This window comes from Crassostrea angulata, chromosome 1 (genome assembly GCF_025612915.1).
Source record: "Crassostrea angulata isolate pt1a10 chromosome 1, ASM2561291v2, whole genome shotgun sequence".
In the NCBI taxonomy this organism is placed as follows: Eukaryota; Metazoa; Mollusca; class Bivalvia; order Ostreida; family Ostreidae; genus Magallana; species Magallana angulata.
The window spans coordinates 7,453,485-7,479,412 of record NC_069111.1 but is presented as its reverse complement, the minus strand read 5'-3'; the positions used below and the strand labels follow the sequence as shown (position 1 = coordinate 7,479,412).

The following is a 25,928-nucleotide window of genomic DNA, read 5'->3' as shown; positions in this document are numbered from 1 at the left end:
GAAAATGAAGTATCTTTGTGTATGCGAAGAGAAGTGTATAACATTGCGAGGTCTTTGATAGCTTTGTTCCTAGTGTGTATGTAATCTTTGGAAAACTAACAAATGAACAAAGAAAGTAATATATCGGATGCATTCTGTGTAAATCGTGCTTTGAGATACTGAATATAAGTATTCTGCTTCGAGATCACGTTAACAAAAGCAGTGGTGTGACTTTACTAAGAGCTGCACGAAATAACCTTTTGTTGAGCAAAGCTTCAAATCGGCGATATTATGACAAATTACGCGAGTAGAGAGAGATGGGCATGCCCTCCCAAAGCCTTTAGAGCGAACATCTAGTGCAAAGGCTAAGTGTGGCCCAATGTTACACATTTGGATTTCATTTCATTATTCCAAATAAATACAGTGCAAACAGTTTGCAAATGATCTTGCGGGCAATGAATATCCATATTTGAAGGCAATTAGAAAGACTTTTTTGATTTGGCCCTTTGGACCATTTAAAAGTAATATTTTCCAATCGATCGTATTGGATTATTATTGCCAAACCATCAATTACCCCTTTTTTTGCTATTTACCGCTAGGTGGAAAATTTGTGTGGTAGAAATCCAATTTTTTCTTTTTCATTTTCTATTTTAGATTTAAAAAAAGAAATTCAATTATTCCATTTCATTTGTGAAAAAAAATAAGTCGAATCAAAAGAAACATTTGAAAACCTGAATATTGACATTCCCGAACATAGAAACCAGTAAAGAATCCTAATTCAACAGAAAACTTTGTTCGGATCACAAATGAAGTTTAGGAAAAAAGCCACACATTGAATTGTATGTTTTAAAGAGAAGCCACGTTCATTTAAACATTGAATGCAAAGTAAGCCCCGCCTTCTCCTTTAAGCAACAATAGTGAAGATACTTGATTTGTACAGATATTGATATGAAGTATTTTCCGACAAGTCATATGCACTTGGTTGCTTCACATAGTTTTGGCCAGGCTTATTACTTTGAAGTGTGCTTACCTTAGAAATGTAAATGTTTACTAACAGCTTGGGCTTTGAAAAAACCTTTTATGACCCTGTATGCTTAGTTACAATGAAATCTCCTCCAGATCATTTAAATAGTTGAAATTAATAACGTAATCGTAATTAGAGATGAATAAATAAATGCTGTTCATTGTTTACTGAATCTGCGGAGAAGAATATTTGGAGGCTAATTATACGGTGTGAATCGGTACAAGGATAAGTGTTCGCTGGCTAGTCCAAAAGTGAAGTACATGTTTAAGTTCAAAGTTTTCCTTTTCCGGGGCAGTTGAGAGACTGTGAGAAATTTTAACTGCATGCAAATAGTCACAGTCTGAGTGCATTTGCTTCGCTGAGATTTGATTGGCTGATTTTTTAAATGTATCCCCGTATGTTATTTTTGGGTAACACCCATCAAGGAGGTTTTGTGATAAACGAGGTTCGGGTAAACTAAAAGAGGTTTTAGTAGAATTACATACATTGTATGTGATAAAAGCTCAGTATAACAGTTTATACTTTATGAAATTTATAAATATGTCTTGTGTTTTATTGGTTATCAATTAGAAAAAATATGTGTCAAAGTATATTATCCTCACTATTGTATCTTTACCCTGAAAATTTAAGTGTAAATTTGTCTGTGCTCTTAATGTCAAACAAGCTCAAATTGATCAGTGTCTCACTGCCAACAAGATAGTTTGTAAAAAGTGAGACATTAAGCCCCAAAATAAAGCATGTGTCTCAGTTTAATGCCTGTTTAAAATGTTTTATCCAAGTTTTCATTATTGTACATTGATATAAGTGGTGGAACTTTTTTTGAACTGTTGGTCCTGTTTTATTTGCAGGCTGTGTTTTGGCTCACAAGGGCTGTATTAACGAGGCTCGAGACGTGTTCGCCCAGGTTCGTGAGGCCACAGCTGACTTCTGTGATGTCTGGCTCAACATTGCCCATATCTATGTGGAGCAGAAGCAATACGTCGCCGCAGTACAAATGGTAGTTCTCTAATAGTTCTTGCATATTGCAAAAATTAAATTTATAGTAACACTCTGGCTCAAATATAGCATGCTTGAATATGTCATACCATTTATATACTAGCTGGTATCCTTTTTTCACATTTTATTTTTTGCTGATTATGATATCTTAATAATATTTAAATTTAATAAAAATAACATGTCTATATAGGCATTTTGAATTGTGTCTTACATGTCCTAAATAAATTTCTTTTGCGAACAAAAAAAAATAAATTTATGGTACAGTTTGTACTTCATTTTTGCAAAGTTTGCAACATGAAAAAAAAGAAAAGAAATATAGATGATAGATATGAATGGTATAAAGATTTTATTTATAAATTATTTCCTATCAAAGTCCTCTCAATAAATTTATTGAATAAAATGTACACATTCTATTGCAAAAATCCACGAAATTGAATGAAAGAACTAAATTAATTTTACAAGATTATTAACGTAATTTTAAGGTAGTCCTATACTCGGCACTAAATGGGCTCAATCATTAAAAGCTTGGCTTTAAATGATAAATATACATTCCAGCAATACATATACAAAAGAAAATATGCATGTTTACATGCTAGTTTGTCTGTTATCACCTATCAGAAGGTGTACCCCTTTGCGAAAATTATTAACAATTATGAAATTTGCCAGACGTCCGTTTTTCCTAAAAATAATTACCAATTTTGGGAAAATTAGAACTGAATATACAAAATAGAGTATAAATATTTATTTAAGCCATATCTCATCAATAATTTTGCGCATATTTTTGTAAGTAAGTATGCTTTATAGACCTGATGTATCAAAATAGAATACATAAAATGCAATGCTAGTATCGCGTTTGGTAATTTTTTTTACTATTTTATGGATTCAAACTTAAATTCATGGTGTTTAATCTATAGATTGACATCTTAGAAAAAAGATTTGGTAAAAAAAATTATATGTTGACAGATTACTTTTCACGCTATAAGCTCTAAACCAAGTAGACCCTGACGAAAAAATCCGTAAAAATCACATTTTGCTACAGTTTTCTGCCTGGATCTGTCAACAATGTTAGATATCATTTAAACATTTAAACATAAATTAATTGATGATTGATTAAATTCGAAATAGCTTCTGTCTCTAAATTTAAACTGATTTTAGTAAAACAAAAATAAAATTTCGGGGGGGGGGGGGGGGGGGGGCATCAAAACAAAGAACATATAAGCATACCTGAGATCCTGTTAATCAGAAACTTCGTTTTTCATTTTACTTTAGCAGAATCGAGTTTCTCAACATTAATCATTTCTATCTCTCAGAGAATACATATATTACCGTTCTAATTGCTTATTATTGCCTTTGTTTACAACAGTTATGTAGAGCAAAATCAATACCGGGTATCTAAAACGCTTTGTAAAAGTCGAACCAATATTGTAAAATCCGTATTATGACGTTGTGCGATACTCGGACTACTTTAATATATATTTTTTAACCATAGAAATTAATCTTTCTTATGATAAATCATATTAAAGACAATTTTAAGGGGTTCAGCATGCCTGCAGGTGCATAGATTATTTCATGGATCTATATATAAATTACCAATTATTCTTTCACAATACTAAGACCATTGAATATAAGCTCTAAGTCTCTTTATAGGATTTTTTTTTAATTTGTTCAAAGAATCTTAAAAACTATATCTTGTTACAAATGATAAACTTTGAAGTTAAGATTAAAATAAAAATTCAATCAAAAATGAAAATCAGTACATTTACATGTGTATTTCACTTTTCAAGACACCTAAAAGTTTGTAAGCAGTCTTCTACCAAAAACTTTAAAACGAAATTAGGGACGTGCAGTTTAAATAACTTTTCACTACAGACTATTGTTAGCACTGTAGAGTGGTGCTATGTACTTGAAGTGTCGGGTCAATCACCAAATAAGAACCAAAAATATTATAGTACATTATTTTTAATTACATAACATATGATATTTTTAACTACTGTTTTAATACCAATTTTTGATTACATAAAATGAATTTCAGTTATAATGAAGAATTGCTTTGGTCTATTGAAATTCACTTCAGTTTTATAAAACTGTTATTTTTATTGTATTGTGAATAAATAAAAAGTTAAAATTAGCACACATACTTCAAGAAAGAATCCATGGTGTAGTGTTAACACAGTATCCTGCTCAACCTGTGATTTCTATTTGACAGTACGAGAACTGTTTGAAGAAGTTCTTTAAGTACCACAACACGGAGGTGATGGTGTACCTGGCCAGAGCTTACTTCAAGTGTGGACGCCTCAAGGAGTGCAAGACCATCCTACTGAAGGTACAAACATTACCCCCCTCTCCCTACCAAACACAGAGATAACTTCAGATTTGATACTATAGAACAAGACTATCATACTCAACCCCCACACTAGCTTAGAAATATTATTTAATCACAAGAAGCAACTCTTGCAGACTTTTATTTTTTAAAACAGTTTTGAACTACTGGTAAATGAAATTTACAACAAAAAATAAGTGCTCGTGATTTTATATTTTCGGCGTATGATACAAAACAGTGGAATCACAGAATTAAGTTAGAATTAGGAATTTACAGTATTATGGTAACCCCAACAGATAAGTATACAGTAAAACTTGGATATAGCAAATCCCTGTGGATTATTGGATTTACTTAGCTATATATGTTAATTTGTACTAAAAGTATAACAAATTCATAATGATAAGCGTAGCATATTCTATATACATGTTTCCTTCCTGACTACCAAATGTATTTAAACATTAAATAAAAATAAATTGTTATGAAATCAAATATTATCGAATTGTGAATTGGAAAAAAATTTGTGAAAATAAATTCATATCAATTGTGTCAATTAGTATTGCTAACTTTTGAAAGTTTAAAACAATTCATTAAAGGTGTAAATTTATTATTTTTCACCTTTATGGGGCTCGAAACAATTCGCTATATCAGTAAATTTGTTATGACCGAGTGCGTCATAGCCATAAAATTTCCCAAGGATTTATAATTATGCATATATTATATATGTATATAAATATGTTACACTTATACAATACTAATGCACAAGTACATCAGAGTATTGATATTTTTTTACAGGCGCGGCACGTGTCCCCCAGCGACACGGTCCTACTGTACAACATTGCCCTGGTGCTACAGAAGCTGGCCACCTCCATCCTGAAGGACGAGAAGAGTAACCTGAAGACGGTTCTCAGTGCCGTCAAAGACCTGGAACTGGCCATCAAGTGAGCACCATTATATCTGATGTCTAGCTACTGAAGGGTATTCATTCAAGGGGTCATATTGAAGGGATGTAAACTAGCTAGAGGCTGTGCTGTCCAAAAAGTGTTGTGAAGTATCTAGCTGATCTAAGAGAGTGCAGTATGGGGGGGGGTCATTTTGCAATGATGGTAACTGGTTATATGCCAAATATTTCAAACTTAGCTATTACCCAAAGTAGAAATATACCCTAGAATTATTTGAATTAATGGAAAAGTGGCACACAAAAAATTTGATGCAGTAGGAATATAAATTCCATGCTGAATACATTTATTAAACTAAATATAAAAAGAATTTTCTTAACAGAGTAGAATTTAAAAATGTAAAAAGAGATGGCATTTGCATAGGAAAACAAGTTAAAGAAAGATTTTATAGTACAAGTAATAAAAAAAATGTTGACAGATTCAAAGGGAAGGAAAATATGAAATAAAAATTTGTGTTGACAGATATTTTAACCAACTTTCCACTCACGGAGACCGGATGAAGTTTGATTTGAACCAGGCAGCATCTGAGGCTCGACAATGCTCGGATCTGCTGAGTCAGGCTCAGTATCATGTGGAGCGAGCACGCAAGATTGACGAAGCGGAGAGAGAAATGAGAAAGAGGCATGAAGAGGAAAGGGAGGCAATCCGACAAAAGCAAAAGGCTGAACAGGTATTGATGACATTATTTGTAACAATTTTCAATTCTGTTTAAATTTGTAGAAGTATACAGAGTTGAGACAGAGGGTCCTGTAAAATATTTTGTGTACAAATACAAATAATGAATTATTTACAAGATACAGCATACCTTATAAATAGAAGAAATACATGTTAATAATAGTACATTTATGTTTCAAATTTTATATTAAAGAAAAGAGTTTCATAATCTTGGAAAATATTTTCCCCTGCTCAATTTATGCAGCAATAATTTTTTTTGAACCCCAAAAATAGATATATAAGTAAAGGCATTAACTTTTCTTTGAACAGATGGAGAAACAGAAGATCAAGCAAGAGATGGACAAGAAGTTGATGGAGCAGCGTGCCAAGTTTGTGGAGAAAGCCAAGAAGATCTCGCTGCTAGATCCTGACGGCGACGAGAAGCCCCGGAAGTCAGGGTCAAAGGTCAGGGCAATATTCTAATACATGTATATAGACCGACAGGGGGGCTCATTATTCTTATTTTTTTCACTGAACTTTTTAAAGTTATTATTATCATATTTTCTAAGGTTATGTGGTTGGGAGAATTTTAGAATTGATAGCTAAACACATACATGTACTTTTTGCATACTGTTTATTAAAAGGTTTATCGTATATTACTTACTATTTTGTATAAATGACATTTGACAAGTGAAAGATTCAACTTTGATGTTTTTTTAAAATTACAGGAAAATGTACATTTATTTTTTCATTAACATTGTACATATATTGTACATATATATATTGTCCATTTATTAAATCATTATCAAATCACAGAAAAAAATACTTCTAAATAAGTATACTATGATATACATCTAGGCAGTCAATTTGGAATTCTTTGATTTTTTTAACTGACCTGCATCAACAAACCAGATACATGTATCTATAAACATTATATTACCGTTAAATTATACAAATATTTCACATCGTATCTCATTTGTTACAGAAGGGAAAGAAGAATGATGACGCGGACGACTTTATCTCTGAGGGCAGCAGTGACGACCGACCCAAGAAGAAGAAGAGGCGCGGGTCAGACACAGAAAATAACGAGGACGGGGAGGGGCGCAGGAAGAAAAAGAGGTCAGAGTAATGTCCACTCACTAACTGGATTTACAACATGTTTCTAAATGTCATAGAACACCATAGAATGATTTGATGCTGCTTTGGTCTTTGGATATTATAATAGTTATAATGGATTTTTTTGAAAGTGTTAAATTTGATAGTTGGGTTTCTCAACTGAATTTCAGTTATTTTGGTAGAATATTTTTGTAGACATAGAGTTCTGTTATAATGCAAACCAGTGTTTTTAACAAAAAATTCTATGTTTAATTATCTTTTGAAAAACCAGACCCTGATGAGAAAAGCCAAAGTAGACACCTGCCAAAAAACATACTACTGATATATCTGGTAAATGATTGAATTTGTTTGAATACCAGTATTTCTGAATTCTCAGGCAAAGGGCTAGACGAGGGGGTGGTGATTCTGACGAAGAAGGGCGCTCTCGCGGGAAGAAGAGGAAGGAGTCGAGTCAGAAAGGGGAGCGACTCACTGAGAAACAGCGACGGAAAATTCGCTCCAAGGCCATCATCTCCTCTAGTGAAGACTCAGATTCGGATGGCGGGAAGAAACTTAAAATTGCGTACGTACATTGTATTTATGTGATGGTCTCTCTAAAAGTTTATGTGGATTTCTTTAGTTTATTGTATATGAGTGGGCTTTGAATTGAAAAGTTTTTTGACATTATTGTTGTCTTAATTGTTGCCCTGTGTTGGTTTGTTGTGGTTGTGTTGTCCTGACCTGTAGACTACATTTGTTGTCTTTATAATTGCCCTGTGTTGGTTTGTTGTGGTTGTGTTGTCCTGACCTGTAGACTACATTTGTTGTCTTTATTGTTGCCCTGTTTTGGTTTGTTGTGGTTGTGTTGTCCTGACCTGTAGACTACATTTGTTGTCTTTATTGTTGTCCTGTTTTGGTTTGTTGTGGTTGTGTTGTCCTGACCTGTAGACTACATTTGTTGTCTTTATAATTGCCCTGTGTTGGTTTGTTGTGGTTGTGTTGTCCTGACCTGTAGACAACATTTGTTGTCTTTATTGTTACCTGTGTTGGTTTGTTGTGGTTGTGTTGTCCTGACCTGTAGACTACATTTGTTGTCTTTATTGTTGTCTTGCTTTCAAGGAGTACCTGACTACTAGCTAGACTTTTTTTCGACATCACATTGACATTTGTGTAATGTTGTCCTGAATTAGAATAGCAAATTGATACAGTTATCTTGTCAATGACTAAAATTTGTTGAGAATTTATTGTTGTATTGACTTCTAGATGTTTGTTGTTAATAAGGGTTTACAAATCAAGATGAATATTGTTGTCAGTAGGTTGTCTACATATCAAGATGATTTTTGTTGTCAATAGGTTTTCTACATGTCAAGATGATTATTTTTGTCTATATGTTGTCTACATTGCAAGATAACTTTAGTTGTCAGTAAGTTGTCTACATTTCAAGATGATTTTTATCGTCAATATGTTGTCCATAGCAAGATGACTTTAGTTGTCAGTAGTTGTCTTTACATCAAGATGATTTTTGTTGTCAATAGATTGTCTGCTTATCAAGATGACTTCAGTTGTCAGTAGGTTGTCTACATATCAAGATGATTTTTGCTGTCAAAAAGTTGCCTACATATCAAGATATTTTTTGTTGCCAATAGGTTGTCTACAAATCAAGATGAATATTGTTGTCAATAGATTTCTGCATATTGAGATGATGTTTGTTGTCTAAATGTTTTCTACATACTGAGATGATGTTTGTTGTCTAGCCCTCCAGATTTGTTGTAATGATCTCAGGCATAATAATGACATCTGATTGTCTCAACTTTCAAATCATATTTGTTTTCAATAAGTTGTCTTGACTTTCATATGGTATTTGTTGTCATTGTATGATCTTTACTTTTAATTGATATTTGTTGTCAATATTTGGTCTGCGCTGCCTAGATGAAATTGGTGGTAAAGTTTTTTTAACCTTAAGGTGACATTTGATTTCATTAGGCTATTCTATTTTGGTATATAGATTCACTTGTTGTCATGTTGTTGTGACCTCTAGATGGGATTTTGTTGTTGTTGACTAATAGATTTCATTTTTAGTCCCCTACCGGTTTCACCGGAAGGGACATTAGCTTTCCTCTGCATCCGTCAGTCCGTCTGTCTGTCCGTCCGTCTGTCTGTCCCACTTCAGTTTTCCACACTTTTTTTCTTTATGCGTTTGAGGAATAATATGAAATTTGCTGAACAGCTTCAAAATGTCAAACTACAGATCAAGTTTACACTTTTGTAGCGTCTAACTGACATATTTTCGAGAAAATTAATTTTTTATATTCCAATTTTTTAATGATCGGGTTCGATATTCTGCATAACAGTGCATTGTTCTCACAATTTCCACAAACCGGTATGGGACGTATATTGCTTATGCAATACTCTCAGAGTGCTTGTTTATTTGGCTATTGCAGAATTGGGTTCAGATATCTTTCTTGAGTAATGGTTATTTGTGCTTTTCCCTCAGCACCTACTCTAACAAAGTGGCTTTGTTTAATTCTTTCGCTGAAATTTGTTTATAGCTTTGTTTGCAGCTAGCTGTCTGCATCATAGACATTTTGTTTCATTCAGTAATTGTGTGTGATGATGATGAACAAATAGAATTGGTTTTTCGGTGTCAAAGCTGATCATGTATATCGTAGACATATTAACAACTGTCATCTCTGATCAACTTTTTCCAGAATATATATGTAAAAGATGCTAGCAATCTTGTGATTTATAAATAGAAACAAAAATTCTCTCCAGAAGACAATGTGATTGTCCTGTTCAAGCCAATATTGATTAGTTAAGAAGCTGGGAGTGTTGTTTTCATGGAGGCATCACAATGTTGTAGAGGAGATTTTTAACAGACTTTAATGAGGCAATTTCAGTTGACCGCAAGCTTAGGAACCTACCAGTGATAATGCGTCTTGGGTTATTAGTCTTAGTAATCAATAGAATCGTTTATATTGAATCTGCCATGTATCCCCACGGGACAGCATGGTCTCATTGGAAGGCTTACAAGCCATTAATGCTCTGTTACAAGGAAGTCAGCAAAAAGAATTCAATGTATCCAGAAAACCCAATGCATAGATATAGTAATGGTTATACAGATATAAACATTGATAACTATTTTTCTTCCAGAGGTTCTTGCCAATTTAAATATTTAAGAAAGGAAAAATCATGTTCAATTGATCTTTGAAAAATAACCACTGCAGTGTTTACGTAAAGATATACTGTAAACGTACTATATTTAGTGTGTACAATATCTGGCGGAATGTGGTTTTACAACAAGTTAGCGTGAATTTGATTTAGCGCAATTCTGAATGTACCTATTTATCTACTCATATGTTTTGCATTTGGCGATGTACTTGATTTAGTGGACGTTGTTTTCCTCCAAAATAGAGTACACAGCCGAATGTTAAACGTTTACAGTAGTTTTTGGCTTGATGTTCTATAAAAGACTTCAGACCAGATCAAATGAACTATGAACAGTCATATTAAGAAAATGGTTAAGAAATATTGTAAGTCGTACACATTAAAATTAAAGGCTGATTGTAAAAATAACAAAATATAAGGCGTCCTTATGATCCGTTCTAAAAATTTCATTGGTGACACTCTGAAGCAACAGTATTTAAAGATTCACTGAATCCAAGAATTTGGATGAGTATTGTGTTATATATGGTGGATTGTAATAATTGATGTACATTTTCCTTTTTCTGTAGGGCTAGCAGTGGAAGTGAGGATGAGGCAGCAGAAGGTGTGGGTAAAAGAAGGAGGATAATGTCAGACAGTGAGAGTGATGCTGGCAGTAAAAAATCTGGTTCAAGGTCACGATCTCGCAGCCGGTCAGGATCGAGGAGTCGATCCAGGAGTCGCTCTGGTTCAAGGAGGTCAGGAAGTGCAGCAAGCAGGAAGTCAGGATCCAGATCTCGATCCAGATCTGGATCCCGTTCCAGGTCTCGCTCCAGATCACGCTCCGGGTCTCGGTCACCTTCCCGATCCAGATCAAGGTCACGATCTGTTTCCAAATCAAGATCAAGATCTGGCAGCAGATCCAGAAGTGGATCTCCAGCCAGAAGTGGAAGTGGGTCACCAGCCAGAAGTGGAAGTGGGTCACCAGCTAGAAGTGGAAGTGGGTCACCAGCTAGAAGTGGAAGTGGGTCACCAGCCAGATCAAGGTCTGCTTCCAGGTCACGATCCAGATCTAGGTCCGGCAGTCCAGCTAGAAGTGGAAGTCCAGGATCTGGAGGTCAAAGGTCACCAGCAAATTCTAACAGTGGAAATGAAAGCGATTAAACATTAACATTTACTCTGAACAAATACACATGCATGTACTTGCAAAAATGAACTTATATCTGAAAATCATCCAGATTATTCTTATAACTAAAGAAGAGATATTTGTTGCAGCTAAGAGTAACAGAGTATAGGTTGTTGTGTTGAATACAAAATTTAATGCTGTTATTCATCCAATTGAATGCATAGAAAAAAGTGTTATGAAATCATTAAAAAGTATTGATTTGAGCAAGTTACTAATTTATCATTTTTTAGGTTTTGTAACAGCTGTGCATTGTTTTTGTAATCATCAGAATGTTCAAAGCTTACATATTGTTGTATATTCATATTGAAACTGGTTTTGATTTTCAAAATAAATTGTAGCATAGAATCAAACATTGAAATTTCATTAAGTTGTCCTCATTGTGAAGTCAGACATGAGGCTATCTGGAATGATTTACAAAATCACAGATGGCGATTGTTGACAACAGTTAGAGTAGGGGATATAAATAGCTCACAAGAAGTGGCGACAATGGATTGCATGGCAGAGTCTTAATCAAACGTTTCCTTCATGAATCGGTCTGATAAACAACGCCATTTGTAGTTGTACTTCCTTCCCTGATGGACTCTGGTCAGTGTTTGCTGGAGATTTAGTGCCGGTAAATAGCATGGGCGAATGGATATTGATTTAAAATGGTGGTGTAAGCTGTTGACAGTTTCTTGATGAATTGACATCTGTTGAGTGGTAAGTCTTGTCTTTGCTCTATTAATTGCTTTTTGAATACAGTGTTATTCAGTGACTAATTAGTAGTAAATGACTAATTAGTAGTAAATGACAACAGTAGTACATGTACTGATGTAATGTTCTACATAATTTACTAAAGTTAGCAATTTTGTATGGTTTTTCAATTTTCATAGATATAGGGTTCTGTTTAATTCAAATAAATCGGAAAGTTAAAGAAATTGTCAACACAAATCTGTTTTATTTTTGTTACTGAAGTATGTTAGCAATTTTGTATGTTTTTTTCAATTTTTGTAGATTTTCATAGGTTCAGTTGAATTCAAATAAATCAGAAAGTTAAGGAAATTGTCAACACAAATCTGTTTTATTTTTGTGACAGGACCTGCTGCCATCAAATAGTTTAAAGAATTATGAATGTATCAGATTAATTGTATCCCATTTTTGAATTCCTATATTTTTAGTTCCCGTCCCTACAAATGCAGGGTAGTAGATTAGCTCTGTGATAGTTTTATCTTCGTTCTGAAATGACCAAGCGTTATACAAAATATTTCTTGCAATGAAGTTTATTATTTTCTGATTTGCCTTGAGTTATATAGAAATAACATTAGTGTTCTCTGAGAAACCGGAGATCTACCCATACATTGAAGTGTAAAGTAACACGGTGTAGAGTAATACAAGCTGAGGGGAGTACAATCCACAGACAAGGTCTCGGATAACCATTAGTTTACTCTTCTCCTCCATATAAACTGGAAGAGTGTCAAGTATACCTCAATTTATTTACTGTTGGAGACCATTGATGTGATATTAGTATCAGGTATGGTGAGAGGCTTATACCAAATCTCCCAAGTGTATCCACAAGCATTTGTGTAGCTGTAGAACTGTTGCTCTACGGGAAATAACAGTCTGTCAACCAAAATTTCCCGATGAGGTACAGTCCTGCAACTAGCATTTTAGGAGACTGTGGGACAACAATTTACCTTTATCAGATCTACCTTAATTTATCAAATATGATTTTTGTAATGGATATGTGCCTCAAACACAGCTGTATGAAAAAAATATCAGAGACTTTCGAGGTTTGTTAGGGTCAAGAAATGTCTGATATTTTCTTATACAGAAGTGTTTGAGGCATATATCATACTTAAAACACTGCCATTGAACTTCATCGTTGATTTACTTGAGACAGTCCTATTGAAGGATATCAGTACTGTAACCACTGGTAACGGTCTGATATTAAAAATCTAATATTGGACTGTCACAGGTAAAAATTTAGACTGCTGGAACAAAGGAATGACATCACAGCAGTGTTTTAATTAACTATAAACTATTATTAAGTAAAGAACAAAAAATTGAGAATATTTTTTGGCCATAACATTTGTTACTTTTCTATAGCCTTATACTGATCTCTTCATCTCTAGAGATTAATAAATAGTCTCAAAATGGCCGAACTAGACCACCCTGTCCATATAAGGAGGCTGGGTGCTTAACAGTTAAATTGCCCATGAGATTTACCCTCATAAAATTTTCAATATAATTCTAAGCCATAAAATGTATTATTCAGTAAGGAAAAAATCTAAATTATTTTGTGTCAAAATTTGAATATTTTCCTATCAATCAATACATGTATATATACAGAGCTATTTATTTTATCATATAAAAAAGATAAATTGTCTCAACTACCCAGTCCTCTCATGGTTAAAAGGAACATACCTTCATTGATTATTCTCTGGGAAGTACATGTATATTGAAGGGTCAGCGGTTGCATGACAATTTTATTTTGAACTTGAATCAGGTGGTTTCAATATAAATTGGTACAAGAAATAAGACTTTTTATGGGACATCAAATTTGTTGATCCAACATCTTTTGAGTACCCCACAGGAATTGATCATGTTAATGACCTGAACTGACTTCATTTAAACATGTTTTATCAGTAAAACAACAGAATCAATGGAATTTTACACACTTAAACCTGTAATTTTGACATATCATATATATTGATATATCATTAGTATTTCAATGGACTATCATTTTCCTCTCTGAACAAATAGTAGTAACCCCTGATTCAATATTTTTTAAGTTCAATTTTTTTAAACAAAAGTTTACAATTAAGTACGAATTTTCTTGAATTATAAACCAGTTCAGAGTAACTTTAAACCAGCAGTATTTACTTAGATCTTCGTTAAATTGGGACACAGAAATATTTGCAATGTAGGATAATCTAAAGTGCGTGCAATAAATCATCCATGTGTAAATATAGGATGTGAAAACCACCGAGCTAGAAGCTTTGTAAATCTAATCCCCTGTGTTATCGTTCACTTATTGCACCTGTGATTATTGAGATGTTGGACATATTCTTTTTATGATAAGATGATTTCATGTACTATGGTAATAACGATAGTACAGGAAATCCTCGTCTTTTGAAAGACATTTAACGTTTAAAGTTTAACGTCGGGTGTCTGTGGACGAGAAGTACAATGCATGTATTTTATGAATTGCACATTGTCAGAGAGAGAGAGAGAGAGAGAGAGAGTGGGTTTTGGGGGACTGCTAAAATAATTCTTAAAAAGCATTAAGACGTGACAAAGAAGGACGCCTGAACACTGTCGTACTCATCATACCATAGTGAGACGGTTCCAGCGAGTTGCCAGTTTAATCAAATGTTCTACGAATATGGCATACAGCAACATCTTGTGAAGTAATTGGCCATTGCTAATGTTCCAAAAAAAAAAAGAAGATCACCAAAGACAATAAAATAATTCATTGTTTGTAGTCGACATTTCTGGGTCAATGATATATAACACCCCCCCCCCCCCCCCAAAAAAAAAAAAAAAAAACAAAAAAAAAAAAAAAAAAACAGCAATGTTTTAGATTTCATGGGCAAGTCGAACAAAATACTGAAAAAGGTTTTACTTCTTCCAATGAAATAAAATTAGACTTATTTGGCTTATTTAATGTTTTAGATTTCATTTACTTTGGTAGAGAACATTGCAATAAATCTAAGATCATGACTGGCAAAATTAATGCTCTTGTACCGTGCATTTCCCTCAACGATTAATTGTTGTTAAACATTTATTGATTGATCAAATATTTTCGGTAAACGAGGAATCGGTTTTAATAATTCAAAATTAAGTCTACATTAATTTTCAATTATTAAATATTATGTCAGTGTCACTGGCGCCTGGCGTTATATATTTTATTCATAAAAAAGGGTACATTTTACATAAAAATGCACTTAAAGAAGAGGCCAATTGGTCTTAACGGTCACCTGAGTACCATAGCACATACACAAACTTGTCGAGGAGTTTCATATATGCATTTAATTGAGTTTCATATGGACGATTTAGTGTAGACCACCTCCCTGCCTGAAATCTTTCAAAAAGGACCATCAAACCTTTAATTTTAGCGAAAAACTTAAAGATCATTATAGAGTACATGACCTGGTATTGAAAAGGGTACAAAATTCTGCTGGAAAAATAACTTACCCATATTTGTTAACTTTCAAGATAGGTTTTAAGTGCATCTGTTTTCATAGGTAAACTAAAACAAGGTGGCTAGTATGTATATACATACACGTCCCCCATTCCCCATCCCATGGGGCAGACAGAAACCCTCACTGTGGGCATTAAAACCAAAAAGTCGGCTAATCTCCTGTTAAAGCTTTTGAATATTCATCCCTCATTGACTTTTTACCACGATCTGGCATGTACATGTACATACCAAAATCATTTTATATGTATACTGCTTATCAGTGATTTTGGTTAGCCAATGATTACTTTATTATTAACAAGTCTATTTGTTTATTTAGAAAGTTCAAAAACAGGTTTCTGTTTCAAGTGATAAAAAACTTGCATAACTCTTTTTATCATACAACTTCTAAATTACATTATATTCAATGATTAATTACTAAGTATGAACAAGCAAAGGAAGGTAACTCCATTATGAAGAAGCAAGGGAGACAACTTCATTAACTGTTACAACCCTTCCCCCTTAACTCTTTAAATGCTTTCACAATGTCTTGCTTTATTTTTTCTCTCTATTAAATATGTGAATTTACTCATTTCTTTCATTGAAATTATGAAAGTACAAGTGCTTAATTCCCATAGTATGTCATGTAGACTTCTTTTAATTAAGCCATTTAATATTTGCATTAGAGTATTTTCCCTTCTTCAGAATTTTGTCACAGTTCACATTCCTGAGCAAAATAATAAGACAACCCCCCCCCCCCCCCCCCCCCCGGCCATAAACCTTTCCTTACATGTAGGTGACATGAAATATTAATAAAGATGGCAGGTAATTTTTTTTCTTATAATATGCAGTCGGTTTTTATTCTTTGTAAGTAGACGTTTTTTAAACATTATACATTACATTAACACTAAATGACAATTTTGGCCACAACGCAGCAATGTTAAAGCGTCCCGAAACTAAAATACGGCTGAAAAACAATATTTTTGGAATCAACGAAATAATACTTTGACCGGGAGTATTTCTCAAAATCTCAATAACATATATTGACAACAATGTTAAACATTATTTTTTATGCATTTTTGTGACGTCATATGTACTTCGTTGTCACGTAACGTTCGTATCCTAACATTGCAAATTATCTAATTAAATCGCATCGGCGCAGGTGATTTATTACATTTAATCAGAAACATTTTTTTTCAGAAAAATCTTTTGTTATGCCATATTCTTTGAAGTTCTTGCTTGGGCTTGAAATAGATATTTCGTTTATTAAAGATATTGTAAAAACACTTCACCAAATCATCAAAATAAAGCACATTTTTACTAATTGAAAGCGATTTACTTGAAATTGAGGTAAATCCGTTGGTTTCCCAACCATGATTCACATTGGTACTTATATTCTCTACTAATTTAAAGTAAAATATTCTTGAATTGTATTGATCTTTCACCTGCGCCAAGCTGTTTTTTACATGCATTAAAATTTCTTCATTCAGTTTCTTCATTTCTTCAGTTCACGAAGCAAGGTAGTCTTTTTAATACTTCAAGCGAAGCTTTAACTCTGTCGATTGTTTGATACTGATTACTAATATGAAAAAATTCTATAGTCTAGCATTAAGGGTAGCATTTATGTAAAGGAAACAAGAAGTTTTATGAATTTATGAAATTAAATAACGCACACTCAGGTTTACATCGATTTCCAGATACACATGGTTTTGATATATGTGTTACATCAAAGTTTTAAAATCCAGAGAATTTAAAACTATTTATAACAATATTGATATCTATTTACATTTTCCAGTGTCTTTGCCTGTGATAACACTACGTATCGATTTTGTACTATATAACCCATAATACAAAGACGCCAAATTGAGGCGCCAGCGGGGTTTGCTTATTTATATTTAAATATTTAATCGTACGATGGCTCAATATTATATAAATATAAGTAAAAAGGAGTCATTCTTTGAATATTATGAGGTGATAATTTTGGTCGGGGCGTGATCAAATCTATCATAAAGCCCTTCGGGCTTTACTGGATTTGATCACGCCCCGACCAAAATTATCACATCATAATACTCATAGAATGATTCCTTATTCCTTATATAGTTTTAAATTCTCTGAATTTTAAAACTTTGATGTAACATATGCTTAAAGAACAAAAACTTATCTTGATCAAAATCACCAAAAGGGAAGTGGAAGGTTGGCTGGTCATTTGGGGGTGGTGGGGTGGGGTGGGGGGTGCCTTCCATCTCGACAATCAGATGACTGTCTACTGAAATGAGTTTCTACGAAACACCGTCATTCGTCTACACCAGCCTCCCATCTGACATCTGTCTTCAAAATGTTCCAGGGACTCATCAACTCACAAGAGAGATTAAGGATACATTGCATGTATATGTCTTAATATTTACATTTTCGAGTGTCTATTCTTCGCCTGTGATAACACTACGCATCCATTTTGTACTATATAACCCATAACTTCAAAAGACGTACATGTATAATTGGGGCGCCAGCGTAGTTTTCTTATTTGTATTAATATTTAATCGTATAGTGGCTTAAAATTATATAAATATAAGTAATAAGCAATCATTCTTTAAATAATATGAGGTGATAATTTCGATCGGGCGTGATCAAATCTATCATAAAGCCCTTCGGGCTTTACTGGATTTGATCACGCCCCGACCAAAATTATCGCCTCATAATACTCAACGAATGATTCCTTATTTGCGATCTTTGTATAAATCAAGCCTTGTGTATGGACTAGAGTGGGCGGATTTAACTATGTTTGGGAGACAAGTCCTGGTTATATCATATTTGCAGCCCCCCCCCCCCCCCCGAAAAATCCTCGAATATATTAATTTGTTTCATAAAAAGAAAACAATGCAGGAATATTATATGTAACTTATTTATGATATTAAGATTGAAAACAATGACTCTGTTTGTAATCATGTACAAGTACAGTGTACATGTATATAAATCATTGTTGTTGTCCCCCCCCCCCCCACCACCACCAAAAAAAAAAGAGGGAAAAAATCGTCTCCTAGGAAAATTTTGATTTTTTATTTTGCGAATTTGAAGACAGCCTTAATGTTATTTGCCCAGTGCTATGAAAATAAAAAATAGTGTTATCATATTTTAGGTTATTCAGAAATCAAATCGTACCATTTGGTAAAATCGACAAATGTTAACAGCATACATTTGAACCTTTTTAGTACCTGGTAAAGACGGAAACTTTCTTCCACAAAAAACATTCCGAATTGTTGTTAATGCTTCCCTCCTGATAATTATTCCGAATTCAAATACATGTAATAATTTATTTAAAGGTACATACGGCTCAGTGTTGATAATGATTCGGATAACCAAAATAAAAAAAAGATCTTTCTGTTTGTTTCATTACTTACTGTTAAGATAGGAGTTTTCTGTGAAAAACGCAACTTTAATCAATCGTTAGTACACAAAAATTGAAAAGAAACATGTACACTGGCTCATGCAAAACACCTGGTATTCTCGCATGATATAACTACATTTGGTTTTTTCTGTCGTTTCTTGTTCATTAGTTACTGATGTTTTTTTTAATATTCTGTTACTGACTCCAAGGTAAGGCTAATTTTATCATTACTTTACTGTCCATTTTTTCAATTACTAGTATCAAATATATTTATATATACATACACCTAGATAAAATGATGTGTAGGCTGCAGCCTTTTTAGCCTATAAGGAATATATGCCACTTACTTTTTTCTTTACCAACATATCTATTGTAGACATGTACTTCAAGTTAGGTATATTTAAAGCCCAATAATCAATGTTTCGACCATGCATTATTCACATGATCACCAACCAGAACTACACCTTGGTAAAATTCAAAATATTTCGGTGGATCTCTGGTATAAAAAACGACTGTCATTACATCTTGGTTAATATTTTGGTGTAAGTTGGTACCGGTAGAAATTCAATAATACGTAAAAAGGAGAAATAAATGCCGTTTATCAATTCAGGCATCACACTAAAATTTTAGTCATCCATCAGAACTCCTGAGTGTGGAGTAAGAGTTTCGGTAGAATAATTGGTCTCACTTGGTAGATCCCAGCTCTTTCAATCAATTGAAACAAACGCAGAATTCAATGCGTCATTAGCATTGTTTTTTCTTCCTTCCCGAAAAGGGGGGGGGGTGTTCAATGTGTACCATCAAGTATTTTTAGTATAGATTGTTATTTATTAACTTACTGCATATTAAAGGGAGGTCCAGACCCGACCTTCTCCTCTCTAGACCTGTGCACGACTTAATGGTAAATTGAAATTGTGCATAGAACACTGTAGAAGAGCATATATGATCATCGCCCGTTATTTATATTTTGGAGGAAAATAAATTTATACGAGTGAGATTTAAAAAAAATATATTAAACTACCATTGAACCATGAAAATACAATACTCTTTTCCATTACAGCTAATTTTTGTCGAGTCAGCAGAAAATTAACAAAATTGGAAATGAATGGGACCAATGAACACACTATACAAACTCCAGGTAAGATTTCGCTTAAGTTGAATGCCGGAAATATAATATCCATCTCAGATTTTATTTTTATCTGAAATTTTCTCCCGAATGGTGGCGCTGAATATTGATGGGTGAAAACAAAACGGTTGAATCGAGAAAATGATGGATGAATATAGGTGTATGTTTCGTGTAAGTAAATTGTCACGGTTATTTTGAAAGTTTGCTCCGTTCTATTTAAAACTGTTAAGAAGATTGGGATTTAACTGTTTAATATATGGCGTGATCAATTCATACGTGTTGGGCTGTTGGCCTTTAAATAGACAATATAATTCATGTAATTCAATCAAGCTAATATTACTATGTTCAAAGCACTCAATACACAACCAAACAGACCTTCATTTGATTTTCTTGGTGTTTCTTGGTGAGTCATTTCACTGCTTTTGCTTTGCTGAAGCAGAGGACGTGACAATTTCACAAAATGGAACAAGAGAATGGACTTACCCCAGAAGGTAACCACTGATAATGGGTTGCCAGATTATTTTGTGTGTATTTCATATGTGGAAAACTGCATTAAACCAATGGTTTAATTTTCAAGGACAATGGTTATGAAAACTCAGGATAATTATAAATGTCATTAGTGTTTTGAAATAACACATTTGTTGACATTTACTTTAAGTTGGTGGAGGCTTAGCGACACAAAAAGTATGACAGTCTTAATCCCAAATTGGTTGGATTAAAGCATTTTGAAATTTTTATTTCCCTATATATTATCAGGGACGTATATACTAACATATCATCTCTTTCAGTTGGTGGAGGCTTAGCGACACAAAATAATACATAATAACATACCTGGTATTATAGCGAGCGCAGCTAGCCGGCGCGCAGCGCCGGCGCGAAGCGAGCTCTACCGGCAAGGCGTGTGTGAATAGAAAATTCGGACTATTTGCACATTCATTCAACGGATTTTTTTGGCGTCAGTAAATCGGACCAGTAATGCATCGTTTTAATCGTCCCAGTAGTTCCCTGTAATCATGGCAATTTTTATCACTTCACACTCTCACGAGAATCAGCAAGACAAATTTAGACAGTAAAAACAATAACGATGTAAGCGACATACAGTCAATGTTACCTCTAAAGTTCACCTCAGTACACTTTCAATAAAAAATAATCGTGTGACGTCACAAACGTTTACACATTGATCCGATATATTTTTTCGGAGTCAGTAAATTTTGACCCACAATTCATAGTACCAATGGTTTCCAACCTCACGTTCCAACATCACGTTCTCCCGAGAATCAAAGTAAAACCTTTGAAAAGCTTATAAGATGTGTCATTTTAAGAACATCATGCTTTTTAAGTAAATAAAACAGTATACTTCGCATACTTTTATTTCTCAGGGGAGTTTTAAAGAGTAAGACGACACTTAACCAACGTCAGCTTTGACGTCACAATAAGCACTGATAAGGGGAAATTACTCTAATTGAAGTTATTGTAAATCTGCTGAAATGACCAAAATCCTCTTAAAATCTTGCAAAGGCTAAGATAAAGAACAGCTGACGAATAAGGACATTTCTTCAGATACAGGAAACAGTTGTAAATTGCACTAATTTGGATGAATGCTCACAAATATTTTATTTACTATAATTACGGTAATTTCCTGAAACGTAACGTTATACGTAGCAGCGCCTTTTTTTTTTTAAAGGGGGTGGGTGGGTCTTTGCAAGCAAAAAGAAAAATAAATCATGAAAATTCTAATCCTTCAGCTCTTTAGCAGTTCAATGGTTTCTTTATTTTCACTTCCATTTATTACATCCGGGGGGGGGGGGGGGGGGGGGGGGGGGGGACAACACCATATTCTTTTAACATGATAAGCAAATATTTTTAAGCGTAAATTAAAAATAAAATTAAACATTAATTATTTTTTTTTAAGTGGAGGGGCAAATCCATGGTAAGTCGATTTTCTATGTATAAATTGACAAAAATGAAAAAAAATGCAGTGCAATGAATATTTATATATTAAAATCTTTATTATTTAACAACATTGTATCTGAGATTAAACTATTGTTCTACATATAAATAAATAAATTATAACAAATCTTATAAACTATGAATAATGAAAATTTACTGAAAAATAGGTATGTTTTATTTTTTGGCATTCAAATTTCACGTTGTTAATTTTATTTTATTAATTTATTATAATTCATTGTTTGATCACATGCTGTGCTCGCCCCAACGGTCGCACCGTAAAACATATTAACTTCAGTTACTGTTGAATGATGTAATTCAGGAAACCAATTCTCCTCAGTTACAAAATATATGTACATGTATACTTGTAATGAGAAGTGAACCTTGGGGTGATATTGGGAATATAAAATATGTCTCATTAGGTAATAATAGATGTACAGAGAGTTAAAAATAAACTTAGTAGCTTATTTCTGCTTATTATATAATTACATATTTAAAAATATAGTACACATTTTTTCAACCCATTATTATAATCATATAAGCTTTAGGTGGTATGGGACAACTCCATATTAAGATATCAAAATAAACTGTAAAATAAAGTATAATTTTATAAATCTGTTTCTTTCCCGATGTTGTTACCTTACAGCGTATAAGCGCAATGGGTTAGTGTTAACTATGAATCTGTAAGTCATGAGTTCGAAACCTGCTGGAGCTTTTATGATTTTTATCCCTCTCCTCAGTTTCTAGTATCTCAAATAATCCACACTTATCTTTTGGTCAGTTATTGTGAAATGGGAAAATTCTTAAACGGTGAAAGTTTTTTGATTATTGTATACCTTTATCCAAATTAATGTTGACAGGTGTACCATACCACAATAAATAACTGGTATGCTCCTTTGTTCACATGTTCATTATAGTACAAAAAAAATTATGAAAGTACAAGTGCTTAATTCCCATAGTATGTCATGTAGACTTCTTTTAATTAAGCCATTTAATATTTGCATTAGAGTATTTTCCCTTCTTCAGAATTTTGTCACAGTTCACAGTTGAAGCTAAAAACAATGAAACAGAATGACATCATGGAGAGCACCAAAATCTTTAATTCCATACAGAATGACAAACCACATGTTAAAAAGAGTTGTCTATAAAGCTAATTTGAAGTGGATCTTAAAACGCATTCAGTATATTGTGAAAAATAGACAAACTAGAATTAAAACAGCTAATAATGTTATTCCATTTGCTTGACAATAGACAAGTAATTACTGTTTTGAAACCCTAATTTTTCCACAATTTTAGCCATTTATTGTCTTGCATCTTTTGTTCCAAATGTACAATGTCAATCATGACAATGGCACTATCCAAAGTTCTTTTACTTTGACCAATTATCTTGCTCAAATGAGTTGGCACTGTGGTATTCATGAAATGTAAATCAAGTGCAGTATGAAATGGCAAAAGCCAGCCCTCTTCATTCAAACAGGAAATATGTGTGTTTAGGTTATGAATTGTGAAGCTTTGAACATAGCATAGTCAAGTTAATCTAATATGTATTGTCTCCTGCATAATTTCCTGTCATTTCGGTGTGACAGATGCACAGATTTTTATGTTAAAAATTAATCAGCTTTGCTAATGGAAAAAAATAGAGTTTCTATTTAAATGCTGGAATATACATTGTCTTAACGAGGCCGGGTCTAATTTGTTCTGCCCTAGATTTTTGGATGAAACTTTTTACATGGATTTCTACTGATATAATTATTATTTTAAGATTAAAAAATAAGACATTTACCACACCGTTTGTTTAGGGGGTCATCTCAAAGTTTGTTAATCTTTAACATAGGACCCTATGGGATTTTGCTTGAAATGTATCAATTTTGCATATTTTTTACATTTTCTCAAAACTTCTGCCCTAGGGATTTCTTTTTCTGTTCTACATATTAAAGTTATTGCTAAAAGGCATCAAATGGTCAAATAAAAAAAACCTTTTACCTCCTGGTTTGTTCCAGGGGTCTTATCAAAATTGATTTTTGTATGCCCAATTTCCCAGATTCGTCAGATAATGGCTATTTTTTATTTGACAAAGGCGGAAAAGGTGATCTATATAGTATTATTAAAACATTCAGACTTATTTAAGTAATAAAAAAATATATAACATTACATATTAAGGGTCATTAATATAAAATACATGGTTACTGTCTTGAAATATATGAATTAAGCTATATTTAGGCGGGTTAAGAAAACGTGACAGAGGGCTAGGCTTGCTGAACCCTCTTCTCGTTTTCGACCCGAGCCCAAATATAGCTTATACTTAGAGACATTTATGTTTATTCCACAATATAACATTATTTTTACGCATCAAACGAGATATTTTCAACAATTTTCGCTGAATATCTGCAGTTCAAACTATCACGCCATGGCGTCAACCAAGCAAAAAGATGACGTCACAATACAAATGAAACGCTGCGCGAAAGCGTGCGTACTCGTTCTGTACTCGGCCTCGTTAAGCAGGGAAGCTGTTCCATGCATAAAATTAAATAGAAGTGCATGTACTTTAGACCTGTGCTGATGAGAATGGGAATTGTTAGCACAGCTTTATAGATTTTGGTACATTGTATTGCTATTAACACAAAATTTAATTATATATATTGTATTGCTATTAACACAAAATTTAATTATATATATCCAGTTTGCATTAGTTTTTGCTTGGATAGATAGAAGAAAGTGAATGGTAGCTATCATGTTTTTATCATCTCTTCTGGCTAACCAAGATATTTATAATGTATGCATTGTAAAAACATATAGAACTTCTGCCAGTCAAAAATGTATGCAATTTTGAGTTAGAGTTATCTCTCTTTGTATGTCTATACAGTGATATATGTAGAAGACACAGACTGGGAGGATAAGAGCCCTGGGTCCATGATGCCACGGTCACCGAGTGCCGATTCACAAACCTCCACCCCCCGCAAGATGCCCCTCAATGGTAAGTACTGTTAGTGATCTAGTCATCAGATTTTATATATGGCATTTATTGGTGGGGTAGTACTGTAATTTTACTATAAATGCTGATATCTCAAAATATGCAGTTAATGATTTAAAAAAAGCCCCACAATGAATGAAGTTTATACATATTACGCGTAGACTTCATTTTAAATGCAGTTTACATAAATACATGAACTGATATAGATGGTGTCACATATGATATTTAGTCACTATTCACTTCATTATGAATGAAGTTTAAACATATTACATATACTTCATGAAGTTAACACATGTTAGATACATGTGCATGTGCACACAAAATTACATAATTGTAACTTCACAACTGGTTGATAGGTACTAATTTTTTGGCACAGATTATTATGTATTAGTGCAGGACCGACTGCCGCGGACTTACACAATGGAGATATTGCACAATGACAGTAAAGTATCCCTTGTTAACTTATGTGTTACGCTTTGGACAGTTGGTTGTTATGCATGTAAAAGTCAGTTTGATTATGTTTTTTTCTGTTCCCAACCTGTGAAGAAATTTTGTTACTTTTGTTGATTTCACAATTTTGTTTAAATTTATTTGACGAACTCAAAACCAAAGATCTTATTACCAAGGTTATACATTCCTTTTAAATTACCTGGTACATGCATCAGACTGGTGTTTGAAAGAACAGGGTCAGATTTGAATGATGTGTAGAGTTCAATAAGTCATAAGGTTTTACACCTTGCATTGGAAACAGAAAATCTCATTAGAAAAAATGAGAAGTAAGATTTTCCCATTGAATCTTGTTGATTCAAATTTATCAGGAGCCATCTCTTTAAAATGAAATTTTAAGTGTTTGTTTGGTATTTTACGACAACATGTATTAAAATGTTTGATTTTGAATTAAACTTGTCTGAAAATTTAATATCATTTAATGCCTACGAGCTTTATAGATGTGATAGCCTTTCAATTAAATTGCTTCCATTGATGATTGGGAA

General features: G+C 33.3%; 2 protein-coding genes across 5 annotated transcripts in view; both read left to right on the top strand.

Annotated features, from left to right (window-relative positions):
- Nucleotides 1-11,709, top strand: part of LOC128169176 (RNA polymerase-associated protein CTR9 homolog) — a 33,329-nt gene extending 21,620 nt beyond the window's left edge. The window contains exons 16-23 of the mRNA XM_052835344.1: nt 1,852-2,000; nt 4,206-4,322; nt 5,112-5,257; nt 5,738-5,945; nt 6,260-6,394; nt 6,915-7,048; nt 7,422-7,607; nt 10,756-11,709. Of these exons, the coding sequence (XP_052691304.1) occupies nt 1,852-2,000; nt 4,206-4,322; nt 5,112-5,257; nt 5,738-5,945; nt 6,260-6,394; nt 6,915-7,048; nt 7,422-7,607; nt 10,756-11,329 (1,649 nt within the window). The 3' untranslated portion in view covers nt 11,330-11,709. The remainder of the gene's footprint in view (nt 1-1,851; nt 2,001-4,205; nt 4,323-5,111; nt 5,258-5,737; nt 5,946-6,259; nt 6,395-6,914; nt 7,049-7,421; nt 7,608-10,755) is intronic.
- Nucleotides 11,710-11,847: 138 nt separating this feature from the next.
- Nucleotides 11,848-25,928, top strand: part of LOC128169185 (oxysterol-binding protein-related protein 8-like) — a 35,869-nt gene continuing 21,788 nt past the window's right edge. The window contains exons 1-3 of one of the 4 annotated variants that reach the window (XM_052835353.1): nt 11,848-12,050; nt 19,953-20,030; nt 24,829-24,939. In XM_052835353.1, the coding sequence (XP_052691313.1) occupies nt 19,994-20,030; nt 24,829-24,939 (148 nt within the window). In that variant the 5' untranslated portion in view covers nt 11,848-12,050; nt 19,953-19,993. Of the gene's footprint in view, nt 12,051-19,952; nt 20,031-20,062; nt 20,190-20,291; nt 20,510-24,828; nt 24,940-25,341; nt 25,379-25,928 lie in introns of those variants that run through there. The other 3 variants (XM_052835374.1, XM_052835361.1, XM_052835380.1) reach the window with 3 other exon arrangements.